The sequence below is a fragment of the Podarcis cretensis genome (genome assembly GCF_951804945.1).
Source record: "Podarcis cretensis genome assembly, chromosome: 12".
In the NCBI taxonomy this organism is placed as follows: Eukaryota; Metazoa; Chordata; class Lepidosauria; order Squamata; family Lacertidae; genus Podarcis; species Podarcis cretensis.
In genome coordinates this window covers 37767568-37795556 of record NC_137181.1, presented here as the reverse complement: position 1 = coordinate 37795556, position 27989 = coordinate 37767568, and the positions used below count along the sequence as shown (strand labels likewise).

The 27989-nt window shown below is 42.7% G+C and overlaps 1 protein-coding gene across 1 annotated transcript in view; it reads left to right on the top strand.

The window, feature by feature from the left end:
• HIBADH (3-hydroxyisobutyrate dehydrogenase) overlaps positions 1-26111 on the top strand; it is a 72597-nt gene extending 46486 nt beyond the window's left edge. Inside the window, exons 5-8 of the mRNA XM_079948086.1 lie at positions 4315-4448; positions 7058-7134; positions 22769-22925; positions 25226-26111. Of these exons, the coding sequence (XP_079804212.1) occupies positions 4315-4448; positions 7058-7134; positions 22769-22925; positions 25226-25384 (527 nt within the window). The 3' untranslated portion in view covers positions 25385-26111. The remainder of the gene's footprint in view (positions 1-4314; positions 4449-7057; positions 7135-22768; positions 22926-25225) is intronic.
• Positions 26112-27989: the final 1878 nt, after the last annotated feature.

Genomic DNA, 27989 nt, shown 5'->3' with positions numbered 1-27989 from the left:
GAAATCTTGCTGTGAGGAAATGATCCTAACGTGCCCCTAAAAGGAAAGACTTTCCTTGAGAAATAATGGTGAAAAATGGTTCATTTCAGTGTGTCTTTGTGTTTCAGAAGAAGATTAAACTTTATTTTGTTTTCTGCAGAGCCCTCTTGCTTGCTTGTTTGTGGAAATACGTGTGTGTGTGTGTGTGTGTGTGCGCGCGTGCATGTGCATATGCTGCTGTTTTCCCTTCTAGGTGAAACCAGCAATATGTTAACAAGAGGTTATGTTATGCTACTTTATGTTAAACCAGATCACCCCTGAAACATGTGTAGAGCCATTCATCTGTGTCACCAAAACCCAAGAGAACAGCTGACATCGACTCTAAAACCGAAACAGTGATCACTTACAAATCAAACATGGCACGCTCTAAACCGATTGTGCACGGCAATCTTTTCTCTAGAAAGGGCAACTAATTGAACATGATAAAGTGTAAAGTTAATTAACACTCTTAAATTTGTTGATTACTTTTCACGGGATTATATTGTTCTGTTGAGTAGCAGCTTTCTGTCCCAGCTGTCGCCTTTTTAGCACGAATGTCTCTGGTAAACAATAGAGACACCATGACAAGTCGTAAATGGTCCCTGTGACAGCAGACCCTTGTGAGGCTACATCTGTAGAAAATGATTAAAACAATTGTATTTTAAGGACAGTTCACATAGCAGCCTGGTCCCCTCGGTCCTCTTCTTTATCTCATTTGATGGTAGACTGGTTAAAACATTTAAGTGCATTTTAGTAAATTAAGTGATTTACTGGTTTCAGTGGAATTAACCGTAAATGCTGTTTTAAGGTGCTGTTCTGCTGAAATGTATGCCTGTGCTAGAATCAAGAAGATTTCTATCTCTTCACACACATTTGGTTCAGTTGTAAATGGAATAAAGTTAATGTTTGCATATCATAGTTTGCAAATACATAGGAAATAATTAAATCGCTAACTTTGAACTTTAGCAACTAGCATGTTATATCTTAGTGTTTATTTGTTTTTAATATTCATTTTACAGTTTGGTTTCCTCAAGTAAATGGTAAAAATATTTCTTGTGATGCAGCAGGAATTTCAAGGGGGGAGATGTTCCAGGCTTTAAAGTCACATAAGAACAATTGTCGAAAACAACGAGGTGATAGTAGCAAACTACAATGGGTGCTAATCCCTTAAAATGCCTATTTGCAAAAAAAACCCCTCCATTTTCTTGCACTTCCAGAGGCACTGCAGGAAGAGTTTTAATTTCCTTAATAAAAAATCAAGGATGTAAAATTGGAGAGGGCTGAAACTTTGACCTCCTTTTCCTTGGTGATCTTGTTCAAACAACAAATTATGTTCAAAACTGTAGTGATTGGTGCAGTGTGTTTGTAATGAGGTATTTGCAAAGCATGATTGTAACTGCTAGCTATTCTCTAGGAATCAGATATAAGGTAGAGCTTTATGCATTCATAATCTCCTTCTAAGGTAGATTCAAGATAAACATAATTAGAGACATCTGCAAATTTCTCCCAAGCCAGAGTCAAAGGAAAACTTTGGGGGCTCACCAAGCTTGCTAATAAAAGAGGTGAGATTTCAAACTCTGGAATCCTTTTTTGGGTTGCAAAGGAAGGATGGACGTTGGAGGGGAGAAACCTCCCTACTTCCTTCTTCCCAGCACTGTACTTGCTGCTGCCACCACCACCACCATGTTCTTTGAGTTAAAAGGAAGATGGCAAAGTATTAGGGGGTGCAGAATTCTTCCGAACCTTCAGAATAGCTTGGGAAATCTTTCTAAGCTTTTCTAGATTTAATTATTTAATTTATTCCCTTATTATTAGGTTGGAGCCAGACAAACTGTCCTGAACTTAAGTCCCACTCATTTCAACAGAAACTAAGTCATGACTAACTTGGACCACTGAGTCCCAAAAGGACACAAGGTCAACAAACTTAGTCTGGATCCAATTTATTCCCCACCCCCGCCCCCCGAACTGAGAAAATTCCCTGGCTAATTCTTGAAAAGTAGCCTTGGAGAATTCTCCTGTCTCTCTAAATAATCAGTTTTGTTGTTGTTTAGTCGTGTCCGACTCTTCGTGACCCCATGGAGCAGAGCACGCCAGGCACTCCTGTCTTCCACTGCCTGCCGCAGTTTGGTCAGACTCATGTTAGTAGCTTTGAGAACACTGTCCAACCATCTTGTCCTCTGTCATCCCCTTCTCCTTGTGCCCTCCATCTTTCCTAACATCAGGGTCTTTTCCAGGGAGTCTTCTCTTCTCATGAGGTGGCCAAAGTATTGGAGCCTCAGCTTCAGGATCTGTCCTTCCAGTGAGCACTCAGGGCTGATTTCCTTCAGAATGGATAGCTTTGATCTTCTTGCAGTCCATGGGACTCTCAAGAGTCTCCTCCAGCACCATAGGGCAGGTCTTTTGTTAGGGGTGCAGAACCTCAGTTTGTTATGTATTTTTGTTGATTTTAAAACCACTTTGAGGTCGTGGTATTGTTGGTATTTTTTTACTATCAAGTGGTGTATGAATTTTATGAAATGAAATAAAATGAATGGAAAGGTAATGGAAAAGCCCTTAGAATAGGGCCTCAGCACTAATAGGCAGTCTGTACAGCAGTGCCAAAACAGGACTCATATGCTGGGCTTGAACATTCTGTAGCAGCTGGTGCTTCCAAGCGAGTCCTACATCAAGTACGGTACTTTGCAATAATCCAAACTGCCACAGTCCATGGAGGAACATGACTACATGCCAGGTTTCCAAAGGCAGACACCAGGGCTTATCTTCTTTCCCTAACTAGGTCACTATACTTCCCCCAAATATTTGGGCAAGAGAAAGAGTGACTGGCCAAGATTAACCAGCTGAAAATTATTGTTGGTATTCCGTTTACGCTTATCAATGATTTTCTGGAGCTATTTAGCAATCTGTTAACCTGATTAGAAAGCTTGACCTGTGATGGACAGTGCTGTATTTTTGTCGGCAAATCTAGGCTTAAATTCACTGGAGATCAGGCCAGGGGATTAGTAGCAAGGACAAAGAAAAAAGAAAAAAAGAGATGTGTGATGAAACTCTTCCAAATAGTAATTTGGAAAGGCTGACATTGGCTGTGTCGATATATCAATATGCCAAGGTGTGGCTGAAGAAGCTGGATCAGCTGCTGGTGGTAGGCTGTGGTGCAGCGAGAGGCCCCCAAATGTGGAGGCAATGTTGGACCTGCTAGTTGGCCTCAACACTGAGTGCAGTCGCAACTTGCCACTACAGAGGGACAGGCTTGTCTTGGACTTCCTCGAGTGGAACTGGACCTCCTGTTTATTGAGAGTGGCATGGACAAGTTCCTCATCAGTGGTGCCATTGGTGGTAGGCCCAAGAGCCTTCTACCTGAGGACCCTGGTGGCACTGCGGTCTAAACCACTGAGCCTCTTGGGCTTGCTGATCAGAAGGTCGGCGGTTTGAATCCCCTTAACGGAGTGAGCTCCTGTTGCTCTGTCCCAGCTCCCCCCAACGTAGCAGTTTGAAAGCACACCAGTGCAAGTAGATAAATAGGCACCGCTGCGGTGGGAAGGTAAATGGCGTTTCCATGAGCTCTGGTTTCCATCACAGTGTTCCGTTGTGCCAGAAGTGGTTTAGTCATGCTGGTCACATGATCCGGAAAACTGTTGAGTAAACGCTGGCTCCCTTGGCCTGAAAAGGAGTTGAGCACAACAACCCCATAGTTGCCTTCGACTGGACTTAACCATCCAGGGATCCTTTACCTTTACCTTTACCTGAGGACTCCAGTCAATGCAACATCTGGCCAAGCTGGCTTAACAATGGGTGTTATGTGTACTTTATGTGTATTTTAATGAACTGAATAGAGACACTGAGGCTTGGAGAGTGTGTGTATAAACTTAGCAGTGCTTAGCTTATTTTTTGTTGCCATTTTGTCAATGTTCTTAATATTGCTTTATAGATTATAAATGCCACATGGATTTGTTAATACTATAATATGACTTTTGCTGCAATTGTGATGTTTAGTTTATTTTTCAACTGCTGTTTTCTTAATAAATTGTAATTATTTTATTGGTGGTTTGTTAATTATTTTATACGATTTATGCTGCATTTGTGATATTCTATTTTTTTAAATGGTTTGTAAGCGGTTTTGAGGTTTCTTTGAATGAAAAGCGACATAGAAATACAATAAATCGAATCAGTGCCTTTGTATTTGTTGCATTGAACTCCATGGCATCACTTCTGTGTCTTCACATTCTTGCATCTTAGCTGCGAATAGAGTGACCTGAAAAGAAGCTAAACTCCATTATGTGTTGCTGTTTTGAACTTTAGGTGTTGGAGCTGCCCGAGCAGGAAACCTTACATTCATGGTTGGAGGAGTAGAGCAAGAGTTTGATGCTGCAAAGGAGCTGCTTACATGTATGGGTTCCAATGTGGTCTACTGTGGAGAAGTTGGAACTGGGCAGGTACAGACTGAAAAAAATCCTAGACATTTCTTGCCATCTTTCCACGGACAGGCTTAGACTCTCTTTTTCCTTGTTTGGGGAAGTTTTTAATGTTTGGTGTTTTATTCTGTTTAATATTCTGTTGGGAGCCTCACAGGGTGGCTGGGGAAACTCAGCCAGATGGGCGGGCTATAAGTTGTTGTTGTTGTTGTTGTTATTTCAATGTGTCCTTGGTTACTAAGTTGTCATATTGTCTTTTGATCCTGTCATGTTTGTGATTTTTTTTTGGGGGGGGTAGGGTTTTATGGCTTGTTTGACCTTATTCTCCATATCAGGCTTCCTCAAAACCGGCCCTCCAGATGTTTTTGGCCTACAACTCCCATAATCCCTAGCTAGCAGGACCACTGGTCAGGGATGGTGGGAATTGAAGTCTCAAAACATCTGGAGGGCGGAGTTTGAGGAAGCCTGCTCTATATCAACATTTAACTGGGAAATGGTATAGAAGACTTTAAGATAACCAATTAAGGATGAAGATGCTTCTTAGATCAATTTGTATATCACAGAATAAGCGAAGGTCTAAGTCCTGGGATGCATGCATTGGTTTACAGTGGAAGATAAACCAAGATTAATAATAATAAATTTTTATTTATATCCCGCCCTCCCCAGCCGAAGCCGGGCTCAGGGCAGCTAACAACAATAAAACAGTACAAAAGTACAACACAACACAACACTCTAAAATCATTCATTATAAAATTAATTGAAATCAAGCCACTGGCAACCATTGGGCCAGAGCTCCGTGAAGATTGCCGAGGGAGGGAGTCAGGTTGTGCCCTGGCCAAAGGCCTGGTGGAACAGCTCTGTTTTGCAGGCCCTGCGGAAAGATGTCAAGTCCCGCAGGGCCCTAGTCTCTTGTGACAGAGTGTTCCACCAGATCAGAGCCACAGCTGAAAAAGCCCTGGCTCTAGTTGAGGCCAGCCTAACCTCTCTGTGGCCTGGGACCTTCAAAATGTTTTTTTTGAAGACTGTAAGTTTCTCTGTGGGACATACCAAAAGAGGCGGTCCCGTAGGTACGAGGGTCCTAGGCCGTATAGGGCTTTAAAGGTTAAAACCAGCACCTTAAACCTGATCCTGTACTCCACCGGGAGCCAGTGCAGCTGGTATAGCACCGGGTGAATGTGATCTCACAGCGAAGATCCCGTAAGGAGTCTTGCTGCAGCATTCTGTACCCCCTGGAGTTTCTGGGTCAGTCTCAAGGGCAGCCCCACGTAGAGCAAGTTACAATAATCTAGTCTGGAGGTGACCATTGTGTGGATCACAGTGGCTAGGTCAGGGCGAGAGAGGTAAGGAGCCAACTGCTTAGCTTGGCAGAGATGGAAAAATGCCGCCTTTGTTATAGCTGCAATCTGAGCCTCCGTGGAAAGGGAGGTGTCAAAGATTACACCCAAACTCTTAACGGACGGTGCTGGCACTAATTGTGCCCCCGCAAGAGTTGGGAGTTGCCCCCCCAATCCCATATCGACCTGTCCCAGCCACAGGACCTCTGTCTTCGAAGGATTTAGCTTCAACCGGCTCCCACATAACCATCCAGCCACAGCTTCCAAACATCTGGTCAGTGTGTCTGGGGCCGAGTCAGGATGGCCATCCATCAGCAGATAGAGTTGGGTGTCATCAGCATACTGATGGCAACCCAGCCCAAAACTCCGGACAAGCTGGGCGAGGGGGCGCATAAAGATGTTGAAAAGCATCAGGGAGAGTATCGCACCCTGAGGTACTCCACACACCAAGGAGTGGCGCGATGACAATTCCCCCCCAAGTGCCACCCTCTGTCCCCGACCAGAGAGAAATGAGTGCAGCCATTGAAGGACTGTGCCCTGGATCCCCACGTTGGCAAGGCGGTGGTCCAGGAGTTCGTGATCGACCATGTCGAAAGCTGCTGACAGATCTAGAAGAATCAGCAGCCCTGACCCGCCTCGATCCAGCTGTCTACGAAGATCATAACTATACAACCTTTAGAAGTTGTCCGGAGGCAGCCCCTGTATAGGAACGTTTTAAATGTTTAATGTTTTATTACGTTTTTGTAAATGCTGGAAGCCACCCAGAGTGGCTGGGGCAACCCAGTCAGATGGGTGGGGTACAAATATTCTTATTTTTGTTTATTATTCAGTTAACAAAGTGAGAAGTATACATAAGAAGCCTACAAAGAACATATCGTGATAGGTGGCGCATAAAACAGAATACGTACCTACCATCTTTTCAGTCCATTCTATGGCGGATTTCTGCTTACACATTCCAAACCTATAAGCACTTATTTGTTGCACTTTGCTAACTCTACTTTTCTGGTTGGTTATTAGACAGTGGCATCAACAAATTGTCAGTAAGAACAAATATTTATACAGTTCTTTTAAAAGTGCAAATGCAGATCTGTTAATGTCTAAGGCATACCAAATCAAATTACTGTGCAAGTGTTCCAAAAATTGTTTTGCAGCTTTTGATATCATTGCCCCTGAAAACGTGTTGCTGTCTGTTCTAGGGACTGGCTGTGGAGCAAATGCATTCATAATAGAATTTGAGTTCCTGTTGGATAGTTATCTGGATAACAGAAATTCATGGGGTGTTGAATTTCTTTTCAGGCTGCAAAAATCTGCAACAACATGTTATTAGCCATTAGTATGATTGGAACTGCTGAGGCCATGAATCTTGGAATCAGGTATGTTTGAATTTTATGATATCCTTTTTATATCGGTTTGTGTTTATGTGTTTTTCTGACTGACTCTTCTATGGGGGAAGAATGATGTTTCAGAAATGTAGTTTAACAGCTGTTTGCAGCATAAGTGTAGTATTTCATTATTGCAATTCTCCCCCCCCCCCCGAAAAAACCCCCAACCCCGACAACCTTGTTTGTTAATCTAGGCTAGGATTTCAGGAAGAAGGAACATTATTTATAAAGATCATAAAGTGAAATTACATTTTGATATTGTTATATATAGGAGCTCTTTTTCTTATTTTCAGACGAAACATGAAACAGATAAAGAATAACGGGTGCAACCACTTGCAAAAGACAAAGGGTTTTTAAATTATTATTCACACGATTATGTGATCTAGAAGTTTGCAGTTGTGTGAACTCCCCCGTATGCAGCTCTGACATTTAGCTGCCACATTTTGAAACATGCTTAGTGGCATCATGTCCTGTATCTACTAACTGCTGAGCATGCACTTACTAAGCTGGCAAGGTTTCTGGGAAGCCCCAGACGTGGGAATTCCTGTCTTACTTTCTTTCTACTTGATCCTTGACTCTGAAAACCACAATAGATATTATTTAATAGTTGCATCCCTGTGATTGTAAACCGCAGCAAACCCAGGTTCGTTCCCAACATAGCATTAGTGTTGCTTTTGTTGCTTTTTATTACAGTGGTACCTCGGGTTACAAACACCTTGGGTTACAAACACTTCGGTTTACAGACTCCACACAGCTGGAAGTAGTACCTCGGGTTAAGAACTTTACCTCAGGATGAAAACAGAAATTGTGCGGTGGCAGCAGGAGGCTCTACATTAGCTAAAGTGGTACCTCAGGTTAAGAACGGTTGCAGGTTAAGAACAGACCTCCGGAATGAATTAAGTTTGTACAGTGGTACCTCGGTTCCCGAACGTTTTGGAACTCGAACGCTGCAAACCCGGAAGTAAATGCTTTCATTTTCGAACATGCCTCAGAAGTCAAACATCTTCCGCTGTGTGTTTCTCACTTTTCTCATTTGAATTTGCAGACTGCCCTTTGCGCCTTGGTTTTCAAACGTTTCGGAACTCGAACAGTTTTCCAGAAGGGATTACGTTCGAAAACCGAGGTACCACTGTATTTATAAAACTGCCTACAGTACACTGGCTGCTGTACATTAGTCAGAGGACTAATGGTCACTGTGATGTTGCATCCTCATGACAAGAGCAAAATAAACCTGGACCCATCCATTGGCCTGAGAAGGAGAAACTGTAGGGAAGTTTTTCTAAGGCTGCTGAGTTGGGAGAGGGAGGGTTGCTGTCATAGGCCATTTTGAGGATCATTGGATTAACAGGTGGATTATAAATTTTCTAAATATTCTTCCATATTCCAACACAGTAGCAAATAGCCACAATGCTTCCTTGTCTCAAATCTGCACCCACTTCTGTTTGATGTGAAAAATGGAAAACTTGCTGCTGCTGCTGCTGCTGTTGATTCCTTGTTTTTTAATATTTTGACAAGTGTAGATCACAGTCCATTCTGGTGGCTCCTATCTATAGAGAAGTACGGATAAGAATCTCAGTCAGTAAGAATCTTGCCTTGAGATATAGGAGTCTGTTTCTCCTTGCAAAATATCTATCTCACCACAGCATGATTGATCATGTAAAAAGTACAGAGACAGAGGTTGTTTACATTCTAGCCATTTTCTCTAGAATTAATGCCATTCATTCACTAGTTGGAGAGTCTGGATGAAGTCATTGCCATACCATTGCAATCTAGTCTTTTCCCCTGCTGTCTTCCCCTATTTTTAAAAACCTGCTTTGACTGGACAGACTGTCCAGTATGGGCTGGTTAAGTACCATTGAAACATTTCTCTGATACTGGGCCTTTAATAATGTCCTGATAATTGCTGGCCACAGCAATCATTCCCATAATTAATTGTTTTCTTCCTATAACCTGAACAATACCATGGTTTAGGATAGTAAAAAACAAAATTAAGAAAATTATCACAAAGGTCGTGCTACAAATAAGAAACATGACTTTTCTAAATAACTAAATAACATGACATTTGTGGCCTCAGCTATCTGGAAATAACATATATTAAGATCTTGGCCATGGGCAAGATGCATTAAGGGATTTTTTATGGAGATTATAGTGTCATCTTAAGTCTCATGTGGAAACAATGCATTTTGTTTTCCTTTTAAAAAATCTGCATCTAATTGATTGCAGAAGTGCCTCAGTTTTGTTAAAGGGCTGTACTGTGGGAGAAGATCAGTGTGTTGGTAGATCAGTGTGGAAGTTTTAGAAAAGTAGGGACATCTCTGGCACCATGAACTATGGGATGTGTAGACTTAGAGCAACATACACGAGCATTAATGTAAGCTGTGAGATGACGAAAAGCTTTGAGAACAAATAACTGACCCTACATATTCCTATGCCTTAATACAAAGGTAGGCAATTGCCTGTTATCCTTGACTCCTATCATCCTTGGCCACCATGCTGGCAAGGGTTGGTGGGAGTTGTAGTTGGACAACATCTGGAGAACACTATGTTAGCTATTCCTGCACTCCAAGAATGAGCTTCCTCCCTCTTCTGTGAAGCATATTCTAAAGTGGCTAGGCTAGAAAGCAACCGATGGGACATTCTGTTGACTTTTCTCATTGTCTTATTTTATCTTGGCTCATTTAAAATGTGACGTCCTGAAATACAAAACACTTTAATAAAAAACCTCACACACCATGAAAAGGAGGCTAGCAATTAGACTACAAGTAAGGTATTGCTAATTCAGCACTCGGGAAATATAATTGCTTGGTTTGCTTACTTTAGCTGAATCAAAAGTGTGGAGAACACTGCCACCACTGAAACAATGTCCAAGCTCTGCTGTTACATAGTCTTCCGCCTGAGCCCTGCATGGAGCTGTCCAGGGTGCCGCTGAAGCCTCACCTGGAACATGCCGAGTCCATTGCTCAAAACAGAGCAATGGTTTTCCATCCTCCACCACTACACAATTTGTCAGTCAGCGTTCAGTGTGTACTGAGCATGCTCAGTTTTCTTTGGACTTTTTTTTTTTTGTGGGAGAGAGGTTTCCAAGGGGAGAGTTGGGAGATGTTGGGTAAGTACAATGGGTGCCCAGTTCAAGCTACAACAAGATGTTTCATTTCTCCCTTGATTTCTATAGCAAGCTCTCACTTCCATTACAGTGGAACCTTGGGTTACAGAGGCTTCAGGTTACAGACTCCACTAACCCAGAAATAGTACCTCAGGTTAAGAACTTTGCTTCAGGATGAGAACAGAAATCCCTGTGACAGGGTGAGCTCCCGTTGCTCTGTCCCAGCTCCTGCCAACCTATCAGTTCGAAATCACACCATTGCAAGTAGATAAATAGGTACCACTGCAGCAGGAAGGTAAACAGTGTTTCCGTACGCTCTGGTTTCCATCATGGTGTTCCATTGTGCCAGAAGCGGTTTAGTCATGCTGGCCACATGACACAGAAAGCTGTCTGCGGACAAACGCCAGCTCCCTTGGCCTGAAAGTGAGATGAGCACCACGCCCCGTAGTTGCCTTTGACTGGACTTAACTGTCCAGGGGTCCTTTACCTTTACCTTTTACCTTTTCCATGGGCATTATGCATGTCACGCACTCCTTGGCCCATTTGCAGTGAAGAGTTCTCTCACCTTTTCCCTAGGTTTCCCCCTTAGATTTGCAAACTCTGAACTGCATAGCTGTTGCTGTTTGGGGTACAAAAATAAGGACACTAAAAAAATGAATTGGAACCAGCATAAGGGATGGTTTAAAGCAATTTAAACTTATGCTCAATGTCTATCCTGCAGTTCTGTTTTGTTCTTTTAAAAATTATTTTTATTGTGTTTAACTCTTTTTCTAGCCATGTATTCCAGATCTTATAGTTTGCATACCAGTAAACATAACTCCCTCCTGTAGTGAGCCATTAGCTACTCCTTGGACCATCTAGCCAATCCTCTTAAACTCGATTTTGCCAGCCAATTCAGTTCTCAGTTCTCAAACCTTCATTGGCATATATACAAGATTCCAGTAAGGTTCAGTACAATCAAATCACTCGGCAAAATATGCATCTAACACTTAAGTTAATATTGTATAGCGTTCACGCGTGTTGCATAAACCTGGCTACTACAGTCATACCTTGGTTGACGAACACCTTAGCAGTCGAATGTTTTGGCTCCCAAACGCCACAAACCTGGAAGTGAGTGTTCCAGTTTGCGAATGTTCTCCCACATGGAATGACGTTTATTAATTAAACTGAGAGAGATTATTGTTGTTAAGAGATTGATTCCCTGTCAACATATTTATGATTTTCTGCTCTACATGTCGTATGTAGTGATGTGCTTCCTTATGAACAGTATACATTTAATTTAAGTTTGCAGTCTTTGACCGTTTTGTTCCTAAATAGTGTGAGGGTTTCAGTAATTTTGACCACATTGTTTTATATTTGTCATTTCAGTTGCTCTCTAGGAGCTGTGTACCCCGTAAATACTTGTGGGTCCTGATCCTAAATAATAAATTCCTGTTTTGATATTGGCGAAGATAATAAGAAACACATGAGTGTGTGCAAAGCTGTATATATATATAAGTAAATGTATATTAACACATGCACACACATGTACCCAAAAGGCAGGATAATGGATTCACATTTCCTCTTAATTACCATATCAAGATGCAGTTGTTTTATTGAATTGCCCTTGTCTCAGATGTTAGACTATCTTGACCTATTAAGTTGTCATGTTGTAATTGAGATAAAAGAGGAATTTGCTTTGCATCAGTGCTAATTGGTTTATCAATATCCTCTACCATTTACATTTTAAAATTGAGCATCTGTAAGATAGGGAAGCGTATCTTTAACAAGCCATAATAAAACCCATAAGGTGGTATAGTGCTGTTGTAATTGAGGATTGTAAAGCTGTATCATAGTCAGTTTTAAGTCATGGTTTGCTTAATGAAAAATCAATCACCTATGACTTCATTGTATTTAGTTCAAGTAGAAACTCACATTTTCTGTTATAAAAAATATTCAGTAGCCTGAAGTATCTGGCACCATAATGCTATGCAACCCTAATTGGTTTTTGCAGCCACTGTAGCATGCAAGTATCTCTGGGTTTTCATATTCCAGGTTAAGGTTTGTGGTGCAAATTTGGATTCTGTTTAGGTTCTGACTGCTTTGATTGATGCCAGGTTTAAGGAATTCTATGAGCCCACATCATTAGCAATGCAGCATTGTCTGCAGTCTAAATTATCTGCCTCTCCTGAGCATGTCTGCCCCTATTGCCAGATTGCATAAAGAGAAAGCATTTCTATCTTGAAGAAAATGAAATGGTGGAAAGAGACTTCTCAAGGCAACAACATTCCCAGTCATGGTGAGTGTGACACTCTCGCCTATGTGTCTTTCTCCTGCCCCCAGAGGGGAGAACTAGACTAGTCCACAAGCTATGCTTCCAAATGGTCCTGCTTCTTACCTTTCCCTGCTATCTCCCCCGCCCTACCTACTATGTCTATGCAAATCTAAGAGGATCTGAGCAGAGAAATATTGCTGGTATTTGTTACTTCCTACATGTAGAGAAGGAGGTCATGCATATAATCAGTCTGGTGTGTGTCTGTGTGTTTGTGTGTGTGTGTGTGTGTGTGTGTGTGTGTGTAGATAGATAGATAGAGAGAGAGAGAGTGTGTTGTTGTTTAGTCGTCTTAGTTGTGCTCGACTCTCCGTGACCCCATGAACCAGAGCATGCCTTGGAGAAACTCACTTTCTTCTCAAAGTTTCTCCTTTTTTATGTCCATGGAGTTTTCTTGGCAAAATACTGGAGTGGTTTGTCAGTTCCTTCGCCAGGTGGGTCACATTTAGTCTAAACTCTTGGCTATGACCTGTCCGTCTTGGGTGGCCCTGCACAGCATAGCTCATAGCTTCTTGGATTCATTCAAGCCCCTTCGCCACGACAAGGCAGTGATCCATGAAGGGGAGATATATATATATATATATATATATATATATATATATATATATATGTTCACACACAATTAGTGAATTGATGCAACTGCTAATAGAACAGATCTGTGTGAGCAAAGTCTTACAGAAAGCATTGAGATTTGGTTTAAGTTTCATTTTATGAGGATATAAATGACTTTGACTTCTGGATATGTGGGAAGAAGCTTTATTGTGAGTCAGACCATTGGTCCATCTAGGTCAGTTTTATCTGCTCAAGTGTGGCGAGCTGTTGTGGTCAACCCTCTGATGGGGAGGGGGCATGTCAGTGGCACTTAGGACCAAACCAAAAGCATGTGGGGAGGGGGCATGTCAGCGGCACTTAGGACCAAGCCAAAAGCAAGTGGGGACAACTTATGTGTACCATGCATGCACGCATACACACACACACACACACACAACTGTGAACTGGCAAAAGAGAAGAACAATCTGTTTATCCATGGGTTGCAGTTTTGAAAATAGCTCTTTCTCAGCATGCAGCACAGGAGCTCTACAATTAGCCCAAGGAGACTCTTCCTTCTAGGGCAAGTCATAACATAGAAGCCGGAAGAAGCATGGGGGCTGAGGAGAGGCTGTTGGGCTGCTACAAAAGGCCATCACGTGGGTCAAATCTGGTCCACCGGCTGCCAATTCCCTGCCTCTCATTTGCACTGACTAGCACTGACCTTTAAAGCCCTAAATGGCCTCGGTCACCGTTCTGCCCGGACACTGAGGTCCAGCTCTGAGGGCCTTCTGGCGGTTCCCTCGCTGCAAGAAGCCAAGCTGCAGGGAACCAGGCAGAGGGCCTTCTCGGTAATGGCACCCGCCCTGTGGAATGCCCTCCCACCAGATGTCAAAGAGAAAAACAACTACCTGACATTTAGAAGACATCTGAAGGCAGCCCTGTTTAGGGAAGCTTTTAATGTTTAATAGGTTGTTGTATTTCAATATTCTGTTGGAAGCCGCCCAGCGTGGCTGGGGAAACCCAGCCAGATGGGCGGGGTATAAATAATAAATTATTATTATAGCAGGGGCTTTCCAGGATTACAGACAGGAATGTTTCCGAGGCTTATCTGAAGATGGCAGGATTGAACTGGGTTGGTTTTTTTTTTCTTCACGTAGGGCATATTTTCTACCACTGAACATGGCTCTTTCCATTTTACAAGACGGCACACGAGTTTTCTTCCTCCAGAAAACGTTCAACCCAAATCTGCTTAGTATTCAAACAGTGTCTTTCATTCAGTTTTCTTTTCTGTTCTAAAACATTTTACAAATGTGGGTGCAGCTGGATCTCACGGTTGGCCAATCTGCATGTGAAAACCATTTCCTAGCCAACAGTGGTCAAGTTATTCTTATCATAAACACTCCCTGGATTTTGGGCATTGTCCTTTGGAACTATTAGTGGGTCTAATTAGCAACTAGTCCAAGATGGTGCATGTTTCCTTCTAACCTTGGCTGCTAAACCATGGAGTCATTTCATCATGTGCTGTGCCCATTTGCATGTATGTTCAGAAACGGTGGTCCACTGTCTTGTAGCAAAGCTACACAATGAAGTGTAACAGTTGGTTGGGAACACTTGGCAATCCATCTTGCTCTTTAGAAGTTCTCATGCCTGTTAATGAAAGTTGATATTGCTGGGTGAGGGGGTTATTTAAAAAAATCCTGTAAAGTGTTATGAACTTTGAATGCTGGTTCCTTGCCTAAGGAACAATAAATGCAAAAATTAGGCTAGTTGCGAAGGATACTGGAATACAGCTCTGCACACCCATTGAAGGATCACTAATGTGTGCATGAGATCAGAAAGTGCACAGAAGTGATGCTAGAATTGTGAAGGATTGGCTCCCACCCACAGTATCAGGTAATAGCACATCCATTCTCCTATTACAAAATACATGAGTGTGTGCCTGTGTATATGAAACAGTGACTTGGGCTGGAGAACTCAAGCATCTGTCCTGCATTAATTTTTCTTCTCCTTTTACGACTCCATTACACTCTTCGCCGTTTCTACTACTGATGGGTCAGGATAGTATGTTATACTGAAACATTATTTTCTCATTTACTATAAACCTGACTGTACTTTAAATGTGTTTTCAGATTCTCAGTTTTTTTTAAAAAAAAGGAAACTGTGCTGCATGACAGGGAACTCGGCCATCCTCAAAACAGCGTGGGGAAAATATGCACATTGAATCTTAAGCTCTGATTGACTTTTCTTCTAACTTTTGGAAATTGCCATAGTCTTAAATTTGCAGCAGTGTCCCCCTACTAGCAAAATCAAAGCAGCATAGTTCTGTGCATGTGAATAGCTGCGAGTAAGCACTTACCAACATTCTTCAAGTAGCTTAGAACCACTAAAAATGAATGTTGTCTGCTATCAATTTCTTTGGGGCTGGCAAGTGTGTTTTTCGAAGTGACAGAATTGTTCTCTAATAAAATACACACCGTGTTTGCAATTTATAGAGCTTTTGCTAGGTTGGAAAAGAAAATTGTTTCAGCAAGTAGAAATCCCTCTGTAGTAAATTCTCCCCTGAAGAATACATTATCATGATCGGAACGCATTGTTATTCTGCTTATGTCACTAGAACGCTTAATTAAAGCACAAGGCTAGTTTTGTAGGATTCTTCATTCTGAACACCGGAGAAGCAGATTATTCAAGCCGAAGATGGACTTGTGAACTGTTTGCACATGTATGTGTGCAGATCTTACTTTCCGTGGCTTCTGCTTTTAAGAGCAAAGAAGAGAGGACGAAAAGGGGTATGCACTTTGGGCAACATAAAGTACATAGGAATAATATATGGTAGGAAGGACTCAGCAAGCACAGAGGGTACAAGTAGGAAGTGCCTCCACGTGCCCTTGAGGGTGGGGTGTATGGAGTGAAGCTGCTGCTGCCCATTGGACGAGGGGAGGTTATTCAGGAGAGGGAAGGCATTGCTGGGGCTGGAAACAGGAATGGGAACGTCTCCAGCATTAAATGGTGACACAGCTTATGTGCTTTGAATCTCAGCATTTACCTGCGAGTTATCCACACTGAATTCAGTTAGACTGACTTCTGAGTAAACATGCAGTAGGCTTGTGCTACATGAAGGCTGGCTTTCAAATCAAAAAGATTTCTCTTAAAAATAAACACCCTGAAATATTTATGAATGTAGGCATGTTGCTGTTATTCTGAAACTGGCCATTTTACAGAATGATGTGTAAAACCTGTCTTAATACCTCTGTACAATGCAACATTTTAGATATTTCTGTCTACTTAGGTAGTAATGCCAATTTTTTCTTTATATAGCACATCCAAGTATAAAGGAAACTTACGACTCAGCCAAAATTAATCAATTTGGGTTTCTCAAATTGGTTGCATATAGTCTGAAAAGCATTTTTTAAAAGTTTGGGTTTAGATCTTTATCACCCCACTGAAAGATTGGCAGCAAATTAAACTACGCTAGTAATGTTGGTCTGGTTTAAACAATTGCCTCATTATTTGTGCATTGTTTATTCCTGATAGCACCCCTAAATCTGAGAGAGCTCAACACTATCTTTCAATATTTCAGCTACTTCGGTCCCAGTTAAGTACCTTGAAGTATTGTTTCTTTTTATTCCAGGCCAAAATGTTTTAACTATGGTAATGAGTTGTATAACCCCTAGTTTTATCTTGGGTGTGGGATTGCAGAGGAAATGAAACTTCAAATTATAAGGTAGGTTAATGAATGGGCCAAAGTTACCCTGTGGGCTGAGCAGGGATTTAAACCTCAGTATCCCCTGTCCTAGTCCCAAACTCCAACCCCAGGGTGGCCAATGTGGAGTCCAAATGTGACTGGACTCCCAACTCTCATCAGTCCCAACCCGCACGGCCCTATGAATGGTTGGAATTGTAGTCCAACATCATCTAGAAAGCATCACATTGGCTACCCCTACCCCTATCCCAACCCCTAACCCACATTGGCTGTAGAGTTTCAGTTAACTCCTTCAGAAGTTATGATGTAGTGGTTAGAGTGCCTGAGCTGGGTTCAAATTTCCACTCATCCATGAAGTTCACTGGATGACCTTGGGCCGCTCATCATTTCTTAGCCTAACATACCCTCCATAGAGTTGTTGTGAGGGCGAAACTAGGAGGAGGGAAACCTTGAGCTCTGCAGGAAAGGTAGAATAGAAAAGTAACACTGCATTTTTTTTTACAATTTTTTGAAATGTTGAAAGTGCTTATCAAGCAACTTCCAATTTCTTTGTTCCTTTTGATGTGTCTCAAGAGGAGGTGAGATGAAGTGGTGAGAGAAGCTAGGAAAGGGTTCTCAAATGAAAGGTCTCTTCCAACCATAAACCTTTCTTTTCACTCTACCTCTATTCTACTAAGAAATCCATGCCTTGTAAGTTACAAGGCAATTCTCCATAGTCTATATCAAGCATGTCCAAGTGGTTGATCATGGGTCATCCGTGGTCGATCGGAGTCGATTGCGTAATCCTGATTGATTGCCCCCCAAAACACACGTGAAGGCTCCCCGCTCCAATGGGTAGATCACTGCCAGTTTTTCTTATAGTGGGAGTAGATCACAGTGTCTTGGGAGTTGGACATGCCTGATCTATATACATTGTTGGATCAAGTAGTCCTTTAAAATGCACATGAAGAAGTTGCCACTCTCACTGCTCCTAGCTGGGATGAGATAACAAAAACTAACCTAGGAATGTGGCTGCTATTTAAACTTGCTTCAGACTATAGACCCAGTGGTGTAGCAGCAGTTGCCGGTGCCCAGGGTGTACGTATGTGCCGGTCAGGGGCGCCAGCCCAGCCCCCGCCACCAAAGCAACCCCACTCCCTCCAGAGCAAAACTCGGCCATGCTGAGCTGCCTGCAGGGGGGAGTCTGGCCGGCCAACAAGGCCCTTGGCAGTGGTGAGGAGCGCTGGGCTGGGCTGGGGTTGCCTGCATGGAGCGCCTGGTTTGTGCCCCCTCAAAAATTGTGCACCTGGCCACACCATGCCCCCAGCACCTCCCACACTATTGTTAGTATTTCATTCCTCCAATGCTGCAGATGAGATTGTTGTAAATCACATACCTGTCTGAGAAGAGCGTGAGAAGCTGAAGACAGTCTTATTTCTTCTGCTGTAATATACTTTCACTTTAATAATAATAATAATTTATTATTTATACCCTGCCCATCTGGCTGGGCTTCCCCAGCCACTCTGGGCGGCTTCCAACAAAACACTAAAATACAATAACCTATTAAACATTAAAAGCTTCCCTAAACAGGGCTGCCTTCAGATGTCTTCTAAAAGTCTGGTAGTTGTTGTTCTCTTTGACATCTGGTGGGAGGGCGTTCCACAGGGAGGGCACCACTACCGAGAAGGCCCTCTGCCTGGTTCCCTGTAACTTGGCTTCTCGCAATGAAGGAACTGCCAGAAGGCCCTCGGTGCTGGACCTCAGTGTCCGGGTAGAACGATGGGGGTGGAGATGCTCCTTCAGGTATACTGGACTGAGGCCGTTTAGGGCTTTAAAGGTCAGCACCAACACTTTGAATTGTGCTCGGAAACATACTGGGAGCCAGTGTAGGTCTTTCAAGACCGGTGTTATATGGTCTCGGCGGCCGCTCCCAGTCACCAGTCTAGCTGCCGCATTCTGGATTAGTTGTAGTTTCTGGGTCACCTTCAAAGGTAGCCCCACGTTTTACTTGTCCTGTTTGTTCTCTCGGAGCTGGAGAGGACAGACGCCATTATGTTTTTGTCTGTACATAGTGTGTAAATAAATAGTAGATTAGCTCCACGATGTCTCAAGTGTGCATAATACCAACTGGTTTAAGTCGCTGAGCGCACTGGAGATTAGGGAAGAATGCCTTCTCTGGAGCTGCGCATACTTGAGGACACTCGGAGTTCCATGGGCTTGCAGGCTCACCCCCCAGGGTGTTTTCCAACAGCTATGTCCCTGAATAGACCAAGCATGAACCAGAAGTCGGTTACCATTGAGGTTGCAATTGCATAATAAAATCTACAAGATTTAGCTAGTCAGATAACTAAAGTTTCAAACTTACCTTTAACAAACAAAACTAGATGTGTTATGCACTTCAGTAGACTTGAACTCCCTGCTAGCTTTTGAAGACTTTTAAGTATTTCCGTGTGGATTATCTGCTGCAATTATTGACGGGATGCTGCACAAACAATGTGGTACTTTTCTCCCTCTCTCTCCTCACCCCCTGCCCAAAATGTGGAACACCTTTGCAATTGTAAATGCATGTGTGCGTTGCACATCCTCTCGCTATGTCCGGTGGCAAGTTATTATGGGGACTGACAGACTGTCATCGTTTTGATAGCTTGAGCAGTATATCTCTTGAACAGCAATAGAGCTCTTATGCAGAAAGTATCATATGTTCCAAGCCAATTTACAGGGAAACAGCAATAACATTTTATCATGGTTGAGAGCCCAGTAGCTGCTTCCTATTAAACTTGCCCTTTCAGATACCTGTCTTGGATTAATTTGTTGATTTCAAATGGAAACTCAGTCTTCTCCACTGAAGCATGACTTTCTAGGATAGACTCTTACTGAATGACAATTACTGTATATTCTACCCGCTTTCAGACCATTACAAGCTTTGGGCGCAGTGGAAGACAGAGGACTTCTTCAGTAACTGATTTTAATACGTGTCTAATTTTAGCTGTCAGTTATCTACGCACCAGTAGACGAATCCACGGAAAGATGAAATGCAAAACACCTCTAACTTGCTCCTTTTAATGATATACTTGCTGCAAGGGATAAAAAGGGAAGGATCAGGGAAAGGAGTCGCTTGAAGAGCACCACATGGTGTGTGAGAACACATCATTTTGAACATTGGGCTTTCTGGATTTTTTAAAGTTTTCTTTTAAAATTGAGTGGTGTGAATGCATGGGAGTTTTTTTTTTTAGAACAGGGGTAGCCAACATGGTACCTCCATATGTTGTGGACTAGAACTTACATCATCCTTGCATGTTTAATCGTGCATGTTTAATTTTCAATGCACTCCCCACATGCACGAAACGTTGTCAAGTGAGTCTCCTGTATTAAAATGGGAAACATGGACGAGGTATCCTTCACATGACTGAGGATCAGTCTTTAGACTGGAGGTTAGTTTAGCAGCGCCAGGGGTGGTTTTAAGAGTAGCACAACCAATGTGGTCGCACCGGGTGCCGCCCTGCCATTTACACCAAAACAATGCTTTAGAACAGCACAAGAGGCGGGTGGGGAGGAATTTTAGTGTCGCACAGGTGACTGCTGAAATTTGAGAGCCCAGAGTCCACCACTGCAGGGGCTGAACGTCAGTTCATCTTCCCTGTTCTGACAGAGGTTTGCTGGCTAACGGTCTGTTTCCAAGCGCGATTCAGAGGGCTGTCACTTACCTTTTAAAGCTGTGCATGGTTTTGAGATATGAGAAGGAATTTCTGCTCCCTGTGCACTGAAGTCATCTTCAGAAAACCCTTCTCTGATTACCCCCAGTATATGATGTGAGGTAAGGTGGGTGGTGGGATGCGGGTGGTGCTGTGGGTTAAACCACAGAGCCTAGGACTTGCTGATGAGAAGGTCGGCAGTTCGAATCCCCACTCCTGTGAGCTCCTGTTGCTCGGTCCCTGCTCCTGCCAACCTAGCAGTTCGAAAGCACGTCAAAGTGCAAGTAGATAAATAGGTACCGCTCCGGCGGGAAGGTAAATGGCATTCCGTGCACTGCTCTGGTTCGCCAGAAGAGGCTTAGTCATGCTGGCCATGCTCGGCCAATAAAGCAAGATGAGTGCCGCAACCCCAGACTCAGTCACCACTGGACCTAATGGTCAGGGGTCCCTTTACCTTTACTAAGGTGGGTGGCAACTGTGAAGAGGGTCTGTTGTGAAACCTCATCTATGAAATTCTCTCCCCAGGAGGCCTCGCCTGGTGCCTTTTCAGCACCAAGGGTAGCCTTTTCTTCCTCCCAGACTTTGTACTATCTATTATCATTTTTTTACTGCTGCTTTTATTCCACTGCTTTTGCCAATTTTAGGTGGCTGGGGTTGTCTTTTGGGGGGGGGTACTTCTATATATTTTTTAACATTTTGTATACCACCCTGATTATTTCTGTAAGGAAGAGTGATGTAAAATCCTAATGCGGTCAAACCTCGGTTGTCGAACGTAATCCATTCTGGAAGACCGTTTGACTTCCAAAACGTTTGACAACCGATGCACGGCTTCCGATTGGGTGCAAGAGCTTCTTGCACTCAAGCAGAAGCCGCGTCAGACATTCAGGTTCTGAAAAACATTCGAAAACCGGAGCATTTACTTCTGGGTTTTCGGTGTTAGGCAACCGAAACATTTGAAAACGGATCTGTTCAAGAACCGAGGTTTGACTGTAATATGAGGATGACTGTTAATCAGGAGCACTGTGATAAATTATTTAAAATATATAAATATTGAATTTCTAGAAGGCTTTTGGAAAATTGCATCAGAGCTTGTAGATTTATAATGCAAAGAAATACATTATGTGTTGTGTGGATGAATGGGGATTGAATTGCTTTAGTACTTGAGCTTTAGTGTTTCTTAAATGGCATACTACAGACAAGAATTGCTGATTGCTTTCACTGTTTGTTGTACCACGGAAAACAATTCTGGGGTTTTTTGCCTAGTATGGTTTTCAGACAAGAGTCCTTGATAAATGCTGTTAACAAAAGCAGTAACTCCTGAGAGGTTTTCATTTTCAGGGGGTTAATGTTATAAAAAGTTCTGTTCCTCTTTCTCTTATTAACTTAACTTCGAGTTTTAAAACTACAAAGTGTGGATGTTTTGCTTTCCTAGAACCATTACTTTTCTTTCTCTTGTTAACCAAATCTCTGTAAGTCTCTCCTTTTTACATACCTAGCATTTATGTGAAACTAACTTTTAACAGCTTTTGTTTCTGATTATACCTGCTAGTATAACTGCTATAAAATCACACTTTGCAGCTTGACGGCAACAACCACAGGAACATGCCAGATTCTATTTTTTTTAAAAAACCACACAAAACCAGCCAGCATGCAGTATCAAAATATTTTTCACTATGTTTTATAGACTACCCTCCACTGCATAGTGGCTTGTTCTTTCAACTCAGTGATGGCGATAGAACAAATGATGTTTCTGCTTGGACAAGCTTTGTTTTATCAGGATCAGTAACCTTCTCAGCAATTGACCCAGAACTATAATGCATGTCTCTGAATAGATAGAGAGCATATGTCACAGTGTTGTGTAGACTTGCCTCTTGAGCAAGAGAGTGTAATAAAGATTTAATAAAAAGAAAGATAATAAGAAGTTCTTAGTCTTATTACTCATACTGTAGTGTGTATAGCAGCCATGCTTCTAACTTGGCAGTTGATGGTTCACCTCATTTCCAAGAATATCACTTGAATTTTAAGGATATAATATTATCTTCTAGGGAGCCTCTGGCTCTGAAGCACCTGGTTTTTTTATTATTATTCCTACTTTCACCTCACAATTTGCATGCAAAAAGTGTATGGACGATTGATGACCTTTAATTTAAGGAAGGGTCTCCCCTCTCTTCATATCAGTGCTCCAGATCATTTTTCAAGTCTTGGAATAAAGGTAGAGAAATGACAACACGGGCCTTGCATATAAAAATAAGTCACCCATAACATGTGCATTTTGACACGAACACTTCTCTTCTTTTGACCTTTGACAGGTTAGGGCTTGACCCAAAGCTGCTGGCCAAAATCCTAAATATGAGCTCAGGCCGTTGTTGGTCAAGCGATACTTACAACCCAGTGCCAGGAGTAATGGATGGCGTCCCTTCTGCTAACAATTATCAAGGTGGCTTTGGAACGAACCTCATGGCCAAGGTACGTATATAGGGAGAAAAAATGTGCTCATATAGACAAGTTACTTGTCCTTCTTGCTGAACAGAATAAATGTTTTCTTTCAGTACCTTCTCCTGCTCATGACTTTTAGCAGCATATCCTATTATTGTATATAGATTTTCCTGCATTTCACAGAAAAATACAAAATCAGTTCAAAGCAGCGTCCATCTAAATCATGGGTAGGCAAACTAAGGCCTGGGGGCCGGATCCGGCCCGCGGATGATCTGGGAATCAGCGTGTTTTTACATGAGTAGAATGTGTCTTTTTATTTAAAATGCATCTCTGGGTTATTTGTGGGGCCTGCCTGGTGTTTTTACATGAGTAGAATGTGTCTTTTTATTTAAAATGCATCTCTGGGTTATTTGTGGGGCATATATATATATTTTCAAAATATATTCCGAGCCGCCCCCCCCCCAAAGGTCTGACAGACAGTGGACCGGTGCTCCCTGCAGAAAAAGTTTGCTGACCCCTGATCTTAGGATTTATCCTAAGGGCTTGGGAAAGCTAACATCACACGGAAAAACACATTAAACCAACCAATTAAGATGTAATGCATATAAAACATAGGCTGGTTCTTGGATGGAAGAAGGAAAATCAGCTGAGCTGGACTCCTGGAGGCATTGTGGGTGAGTGGTTCCCATGTCCAAGAAACGGATCCATCGCCCACCTTGCCTGGGGTTACAGTCCACCTGAAGAGACGCAGTCTCAGGGAGCTTCTGGGTCCAGCTTTGTCACCAGAGGCCTAGCTGGCCTCAGTGGCTAGAAGCGCCTTCTACCAGTCATGACTGGTACCAGTACCGGCACCAGCTGATGCAAAGAGAAGACGATCCTGCTTGCTCCAGACAGTAGCGTAGCATGGGGAGGCCACAGGGGTGGTTGCCCCAGGTGCAAAATTGTTAGGGGGCACAAAATTTCTTTCTTTATATTTTATTGATTTTCCAGGAATTTTAACAAATTATACCAGATTAGTACAAATTAATACAAATTAAAAAGCTGACTACTCCCCCCCCCCAGTTATTTGTTCTTTTTTTCCTCCCTCCGTTGCTGTCCCAAGTACAATATCTTTTCCAGCTTTCATTTGGGGTCTGTGTGCAAAATTTCAACACCCTACGTTGCCTCAATACGATTTCATGCTTCTGTCACTAAACAGCTTCTCCATGCGAACCAGGAAGTGACCTCTCCAGACGACGGAACTGCTCTTCCTTTTCTTATATCTGTGGTTGCGATCATCTGCGTGACACGGATGCAACTACTAGGCAGTTGAATGCGAATGTGTATTCTGTCCATTTCTCTCCCACTCACCCATGCCTACGTGCTGGCAACCCATGCTATGTCACTGGCTCCAGATGTGCGAGAGAGCCTTCTGTGGGAAGTTTTCATGTGCACCCAAACCCAGCGCTAAGCAGGATTCCCCCCTACCATACTCCTTCCTGGAAGAATGTTTGGTTTCTGAACACAGCTGATTGTTCTGACAAGCCAGATTCTGTGTACAGTGGTACCTCAGGTTAAGTACTTAATTGGTTCCGGAAGTCTGTTCTTAACCTGAAGCCTTCTTAACCTGAAGCAGACTTTCCCATTGAAAGTAATGGAAAGTGGATTGATCCGTTCCAGACGATGAAAAACACGCCCTAAAACAGCAATTTAACACGAATTTTACTGTTTCACGAGACCATTGATCCATAAAATGAAAGCAATAATCAATGTACTATACTATAAAATAAATAAGACAGCATTTTAGATAAAAAAATTAACATTTCTTTTCTTATGTGCACTCACTGTTTGGAGGGGGCTCAGGGTCCTCTTCCACAATCACAATCAGCTTGGCTCCTGGCATTCGTGGAGGCCTTAGAGAGCTCCTGCGGCTGGAGCCCAGTTGCAAAGCCTCTGCAGGCCCCATGGACATCGGGGCTTGGCTCCCGGCATTCACGGAGCCCTGCAGGCACCGTGGACGTCAGGGCACGGCTCCTGGCATTCGCGGAGACACTCTAGGTACCGCGGACGTCGGGGCTTGGTTCCCGGCATTTGCGGAGGCCTCAGAGAGCTCCGTAGGCCCCGCCGATGTCCGGGTTTGCCTCCATGCAGTGGGGAGGCCTCCGAGAGCTTGGACAACTTAATTCTGGGTTACAATCGTTCGTAACCCGAGAAAACGTAAGTTGAAGCGTTCGTAACCCGAGGTACCACTGTATAAGCTGTATAATAAAAACAACAATCGGATTTTACTTCTTGTTTTACTTTCTTTCTTTTTTTTGCTCTGCTTCCCCCAATTCTGTTTTGTTTTTCAGGATCTTGGCTTGGCCCAGGTTTCCGCTACCAACACCAAGACGCCAGTCCTTCTGGGCTCTCTAGCCCATCAGGTCTACAGGGTCATGTGTGCCAAGGGCTATTCCCAGAAAGACTTCTCCTCTGTGTTCCAGTTCCTACGTGAAGAGGAGACCTTGTGAAATCTCTTTTGACAACGGACACTGTTAACAACCAAACTGTCTTTGGAGCCTTCTTGCCGATTACTCATCAAATACATGGGTTTAATCGAAGGTCATGAATCATGATCTCACCCACCTCTAGTTTGCTGGGCTACAGCAGATTCCAGGATTTATTTTGAAATATTATAAAAAGAAAGGGTTTTGGTGCGTGTTTTAGCTTTACGGTACATAACTGACTTAATTAAAGACCTGTAATCAGGTTTAAATAAAATTCAGTATCCTTGTATACAAAATGACTTGAGCGTGGTTCTAAACTGTGCAAATGTAACTGTGATTTAAGGGACTGATTCTGAGCTTCCTATCTAAGTAACAAACCATTTCATCTTTTAAAAAAAAATATTCCCATGAAGAATTTTCCTGATATTTTTTACATCTCGCTTTGGCCTAATTATAAATGCTGGTGGAAAGTTATATTAGAAGAGGTTTGCGAGTTTATTGAAAGGCTGCTGCTTATACGGTTTTAAATGGTAGACATAGTTAAAATAACACTGTGTGTGATTAATCTTTGCTAATCTGATTTTATATTTATATATTTTTACCCTTTTCACATATTTTCGAAAGGTTCATGTCTACTAACCTCACTGTTACACATTTGCTTTAGGTATATCCTGCATTATTATAAATCTAAATAAATAAACCCCATGCCTTCGAAGGCAAATAAAAACCAAGATAGTGAATGATCACTAAATGTGTTTTTGTGTGTGTGATTACATTTGTTTTCCTGCCCTAATTATAGGACTCTGGGTGTACAGATATATGTATTTGTATAAAATCTGTGTAAAGCTCTATAGACGACTATATTCTTTAAAGTTTCCCTCGTCTTTCACTGCAGTCCATATGTATTAACATTGAGGACTACAGTCCAGAGCAATAAGACCTGTTAGTCTTTCTACATAATAAACGTAGCACGTGAGTATACTTTTTATTTTGCACACGAAGGAACCCTCTGAACCTATTCATGAGGAGAAGTAAATTGTTAATGAGAGCTGACAATTACCACAGCTTTTGGCCAGGGATGGGTAGGAGAAAATCATTGTGTAATTTTGCTGTGCTCTTTAAGTACACCCATCTCTGCTTAATGGTGGGGACCAAGTAGAGATTTACCATTGGTTTCAGTAAGCTATGGGCCATTGTATTGTTTAGGAATCCCTAATACATGTTTATCCTGGATGATGCAGCACCATTGAATAGGACAATTGTATGTAAGTATAAGTATAGTGTAGGGACGCAGGTGGCGCTGTGGGTTAAACCACAGAGCCTAGGACTTGCCGATCAGAAGGTCGGCAGTTCGAATCCCTGTGACGGGGTGAGCTCCCGTTGCTCGGTCCCTGCTTCTGTTAACCTAGCAGTTCAAAAGCATGTCAAAGTGTAAGTAGATAAATAGGTACCACTCCGGCAGGAAGGTAAACGGCTTTTCCATGCGCTGCTCTGGTTCTCCATGCTGGCCACATGACCTGGAAGCTGTACGCCGGCTCCCTCGGCCAATAAAGAGAGATGAGTGCTGCAACCCCAGAGTCGGCCACGACTGGACCTAATGGTCAGGGGTCCCTTTACCTTTTACAGTGGTGCCTCGCAAGACGAAAATAATCCGTTCCGTGAGTCTCTTCGTCTAGCGGTTTTTTCGTCTTGCGAAGCATCCCTCTTAGCGGATTAGCGCTATTAGCGGCTTAGCGGCTATTAGCGGCTTAGCGGCTTAGCGGCTTAGAAAAAGGGGGGGGAGGGAAAAAACTCGCAAGACGTTTTCGTCTTGCGAAGCAAGCCCATAGGGAAATTCGTCTTGCAAAGCGCCTCGAAAAACGGAAAACCCTTTCGTCTAGCGGGTTTTTCGTCTTGCGAGGCATTCATCTTGCGGGGCACCACTGTATAAGTATAGTGCAAGTATATTCCCATTAGTTGTTTTGAATAAGGTCAATATTTGTTTGTTTCCATCAATGGATTCACATTGCAATCCAATACATGTCTACTCAGAAAGAGGCTTTATTGAGTTCATCGGGGCTTTCTCCCAGTCTTTACATCTCAAGCCCCAAGATGTGATGTGGAGGAAAGTCCCACAGAAAGAAAATTTTGGATACAGGTGTTGAAATTTTGCTGTTTAAATAAATAAAGTGTTTGGGGAAGTGGCATTCCAACGGCTGCACCTAGGAGGACATCACAGAACACATTTCATGGTTCTCTCATTCATGGCCGGAGAGCTTTGTGGAATGATAATTGTAGCACAAACGTTTGCTGTTATGGAGTACTCATTCACACATTATTTTTTACTTCTGCTTTTCTTCTCCAGCAGCTCCCACTGTTGAAAGCTTCTGTTTTTTTTATAAAAGCAGTTTGTGGATATATGGGATGAGAGCAGCTTAAAAAGAAACACAGGAGGAAATACTGTGTTTCCCTAACCTACAAACTGTTCCGTTGCACAACAGCTGATAGCACTCAGAAAAATTAGAAGTGTGTGTATGTTTATGGACCATGGACCATGATGTAGACTACAGTGGGAAGTCCTGAAGAAACTTTATTGAGTTGATGGCACAGACACATAAATGGTTATCTGCTAATGGAAGTCAGGTTGGGA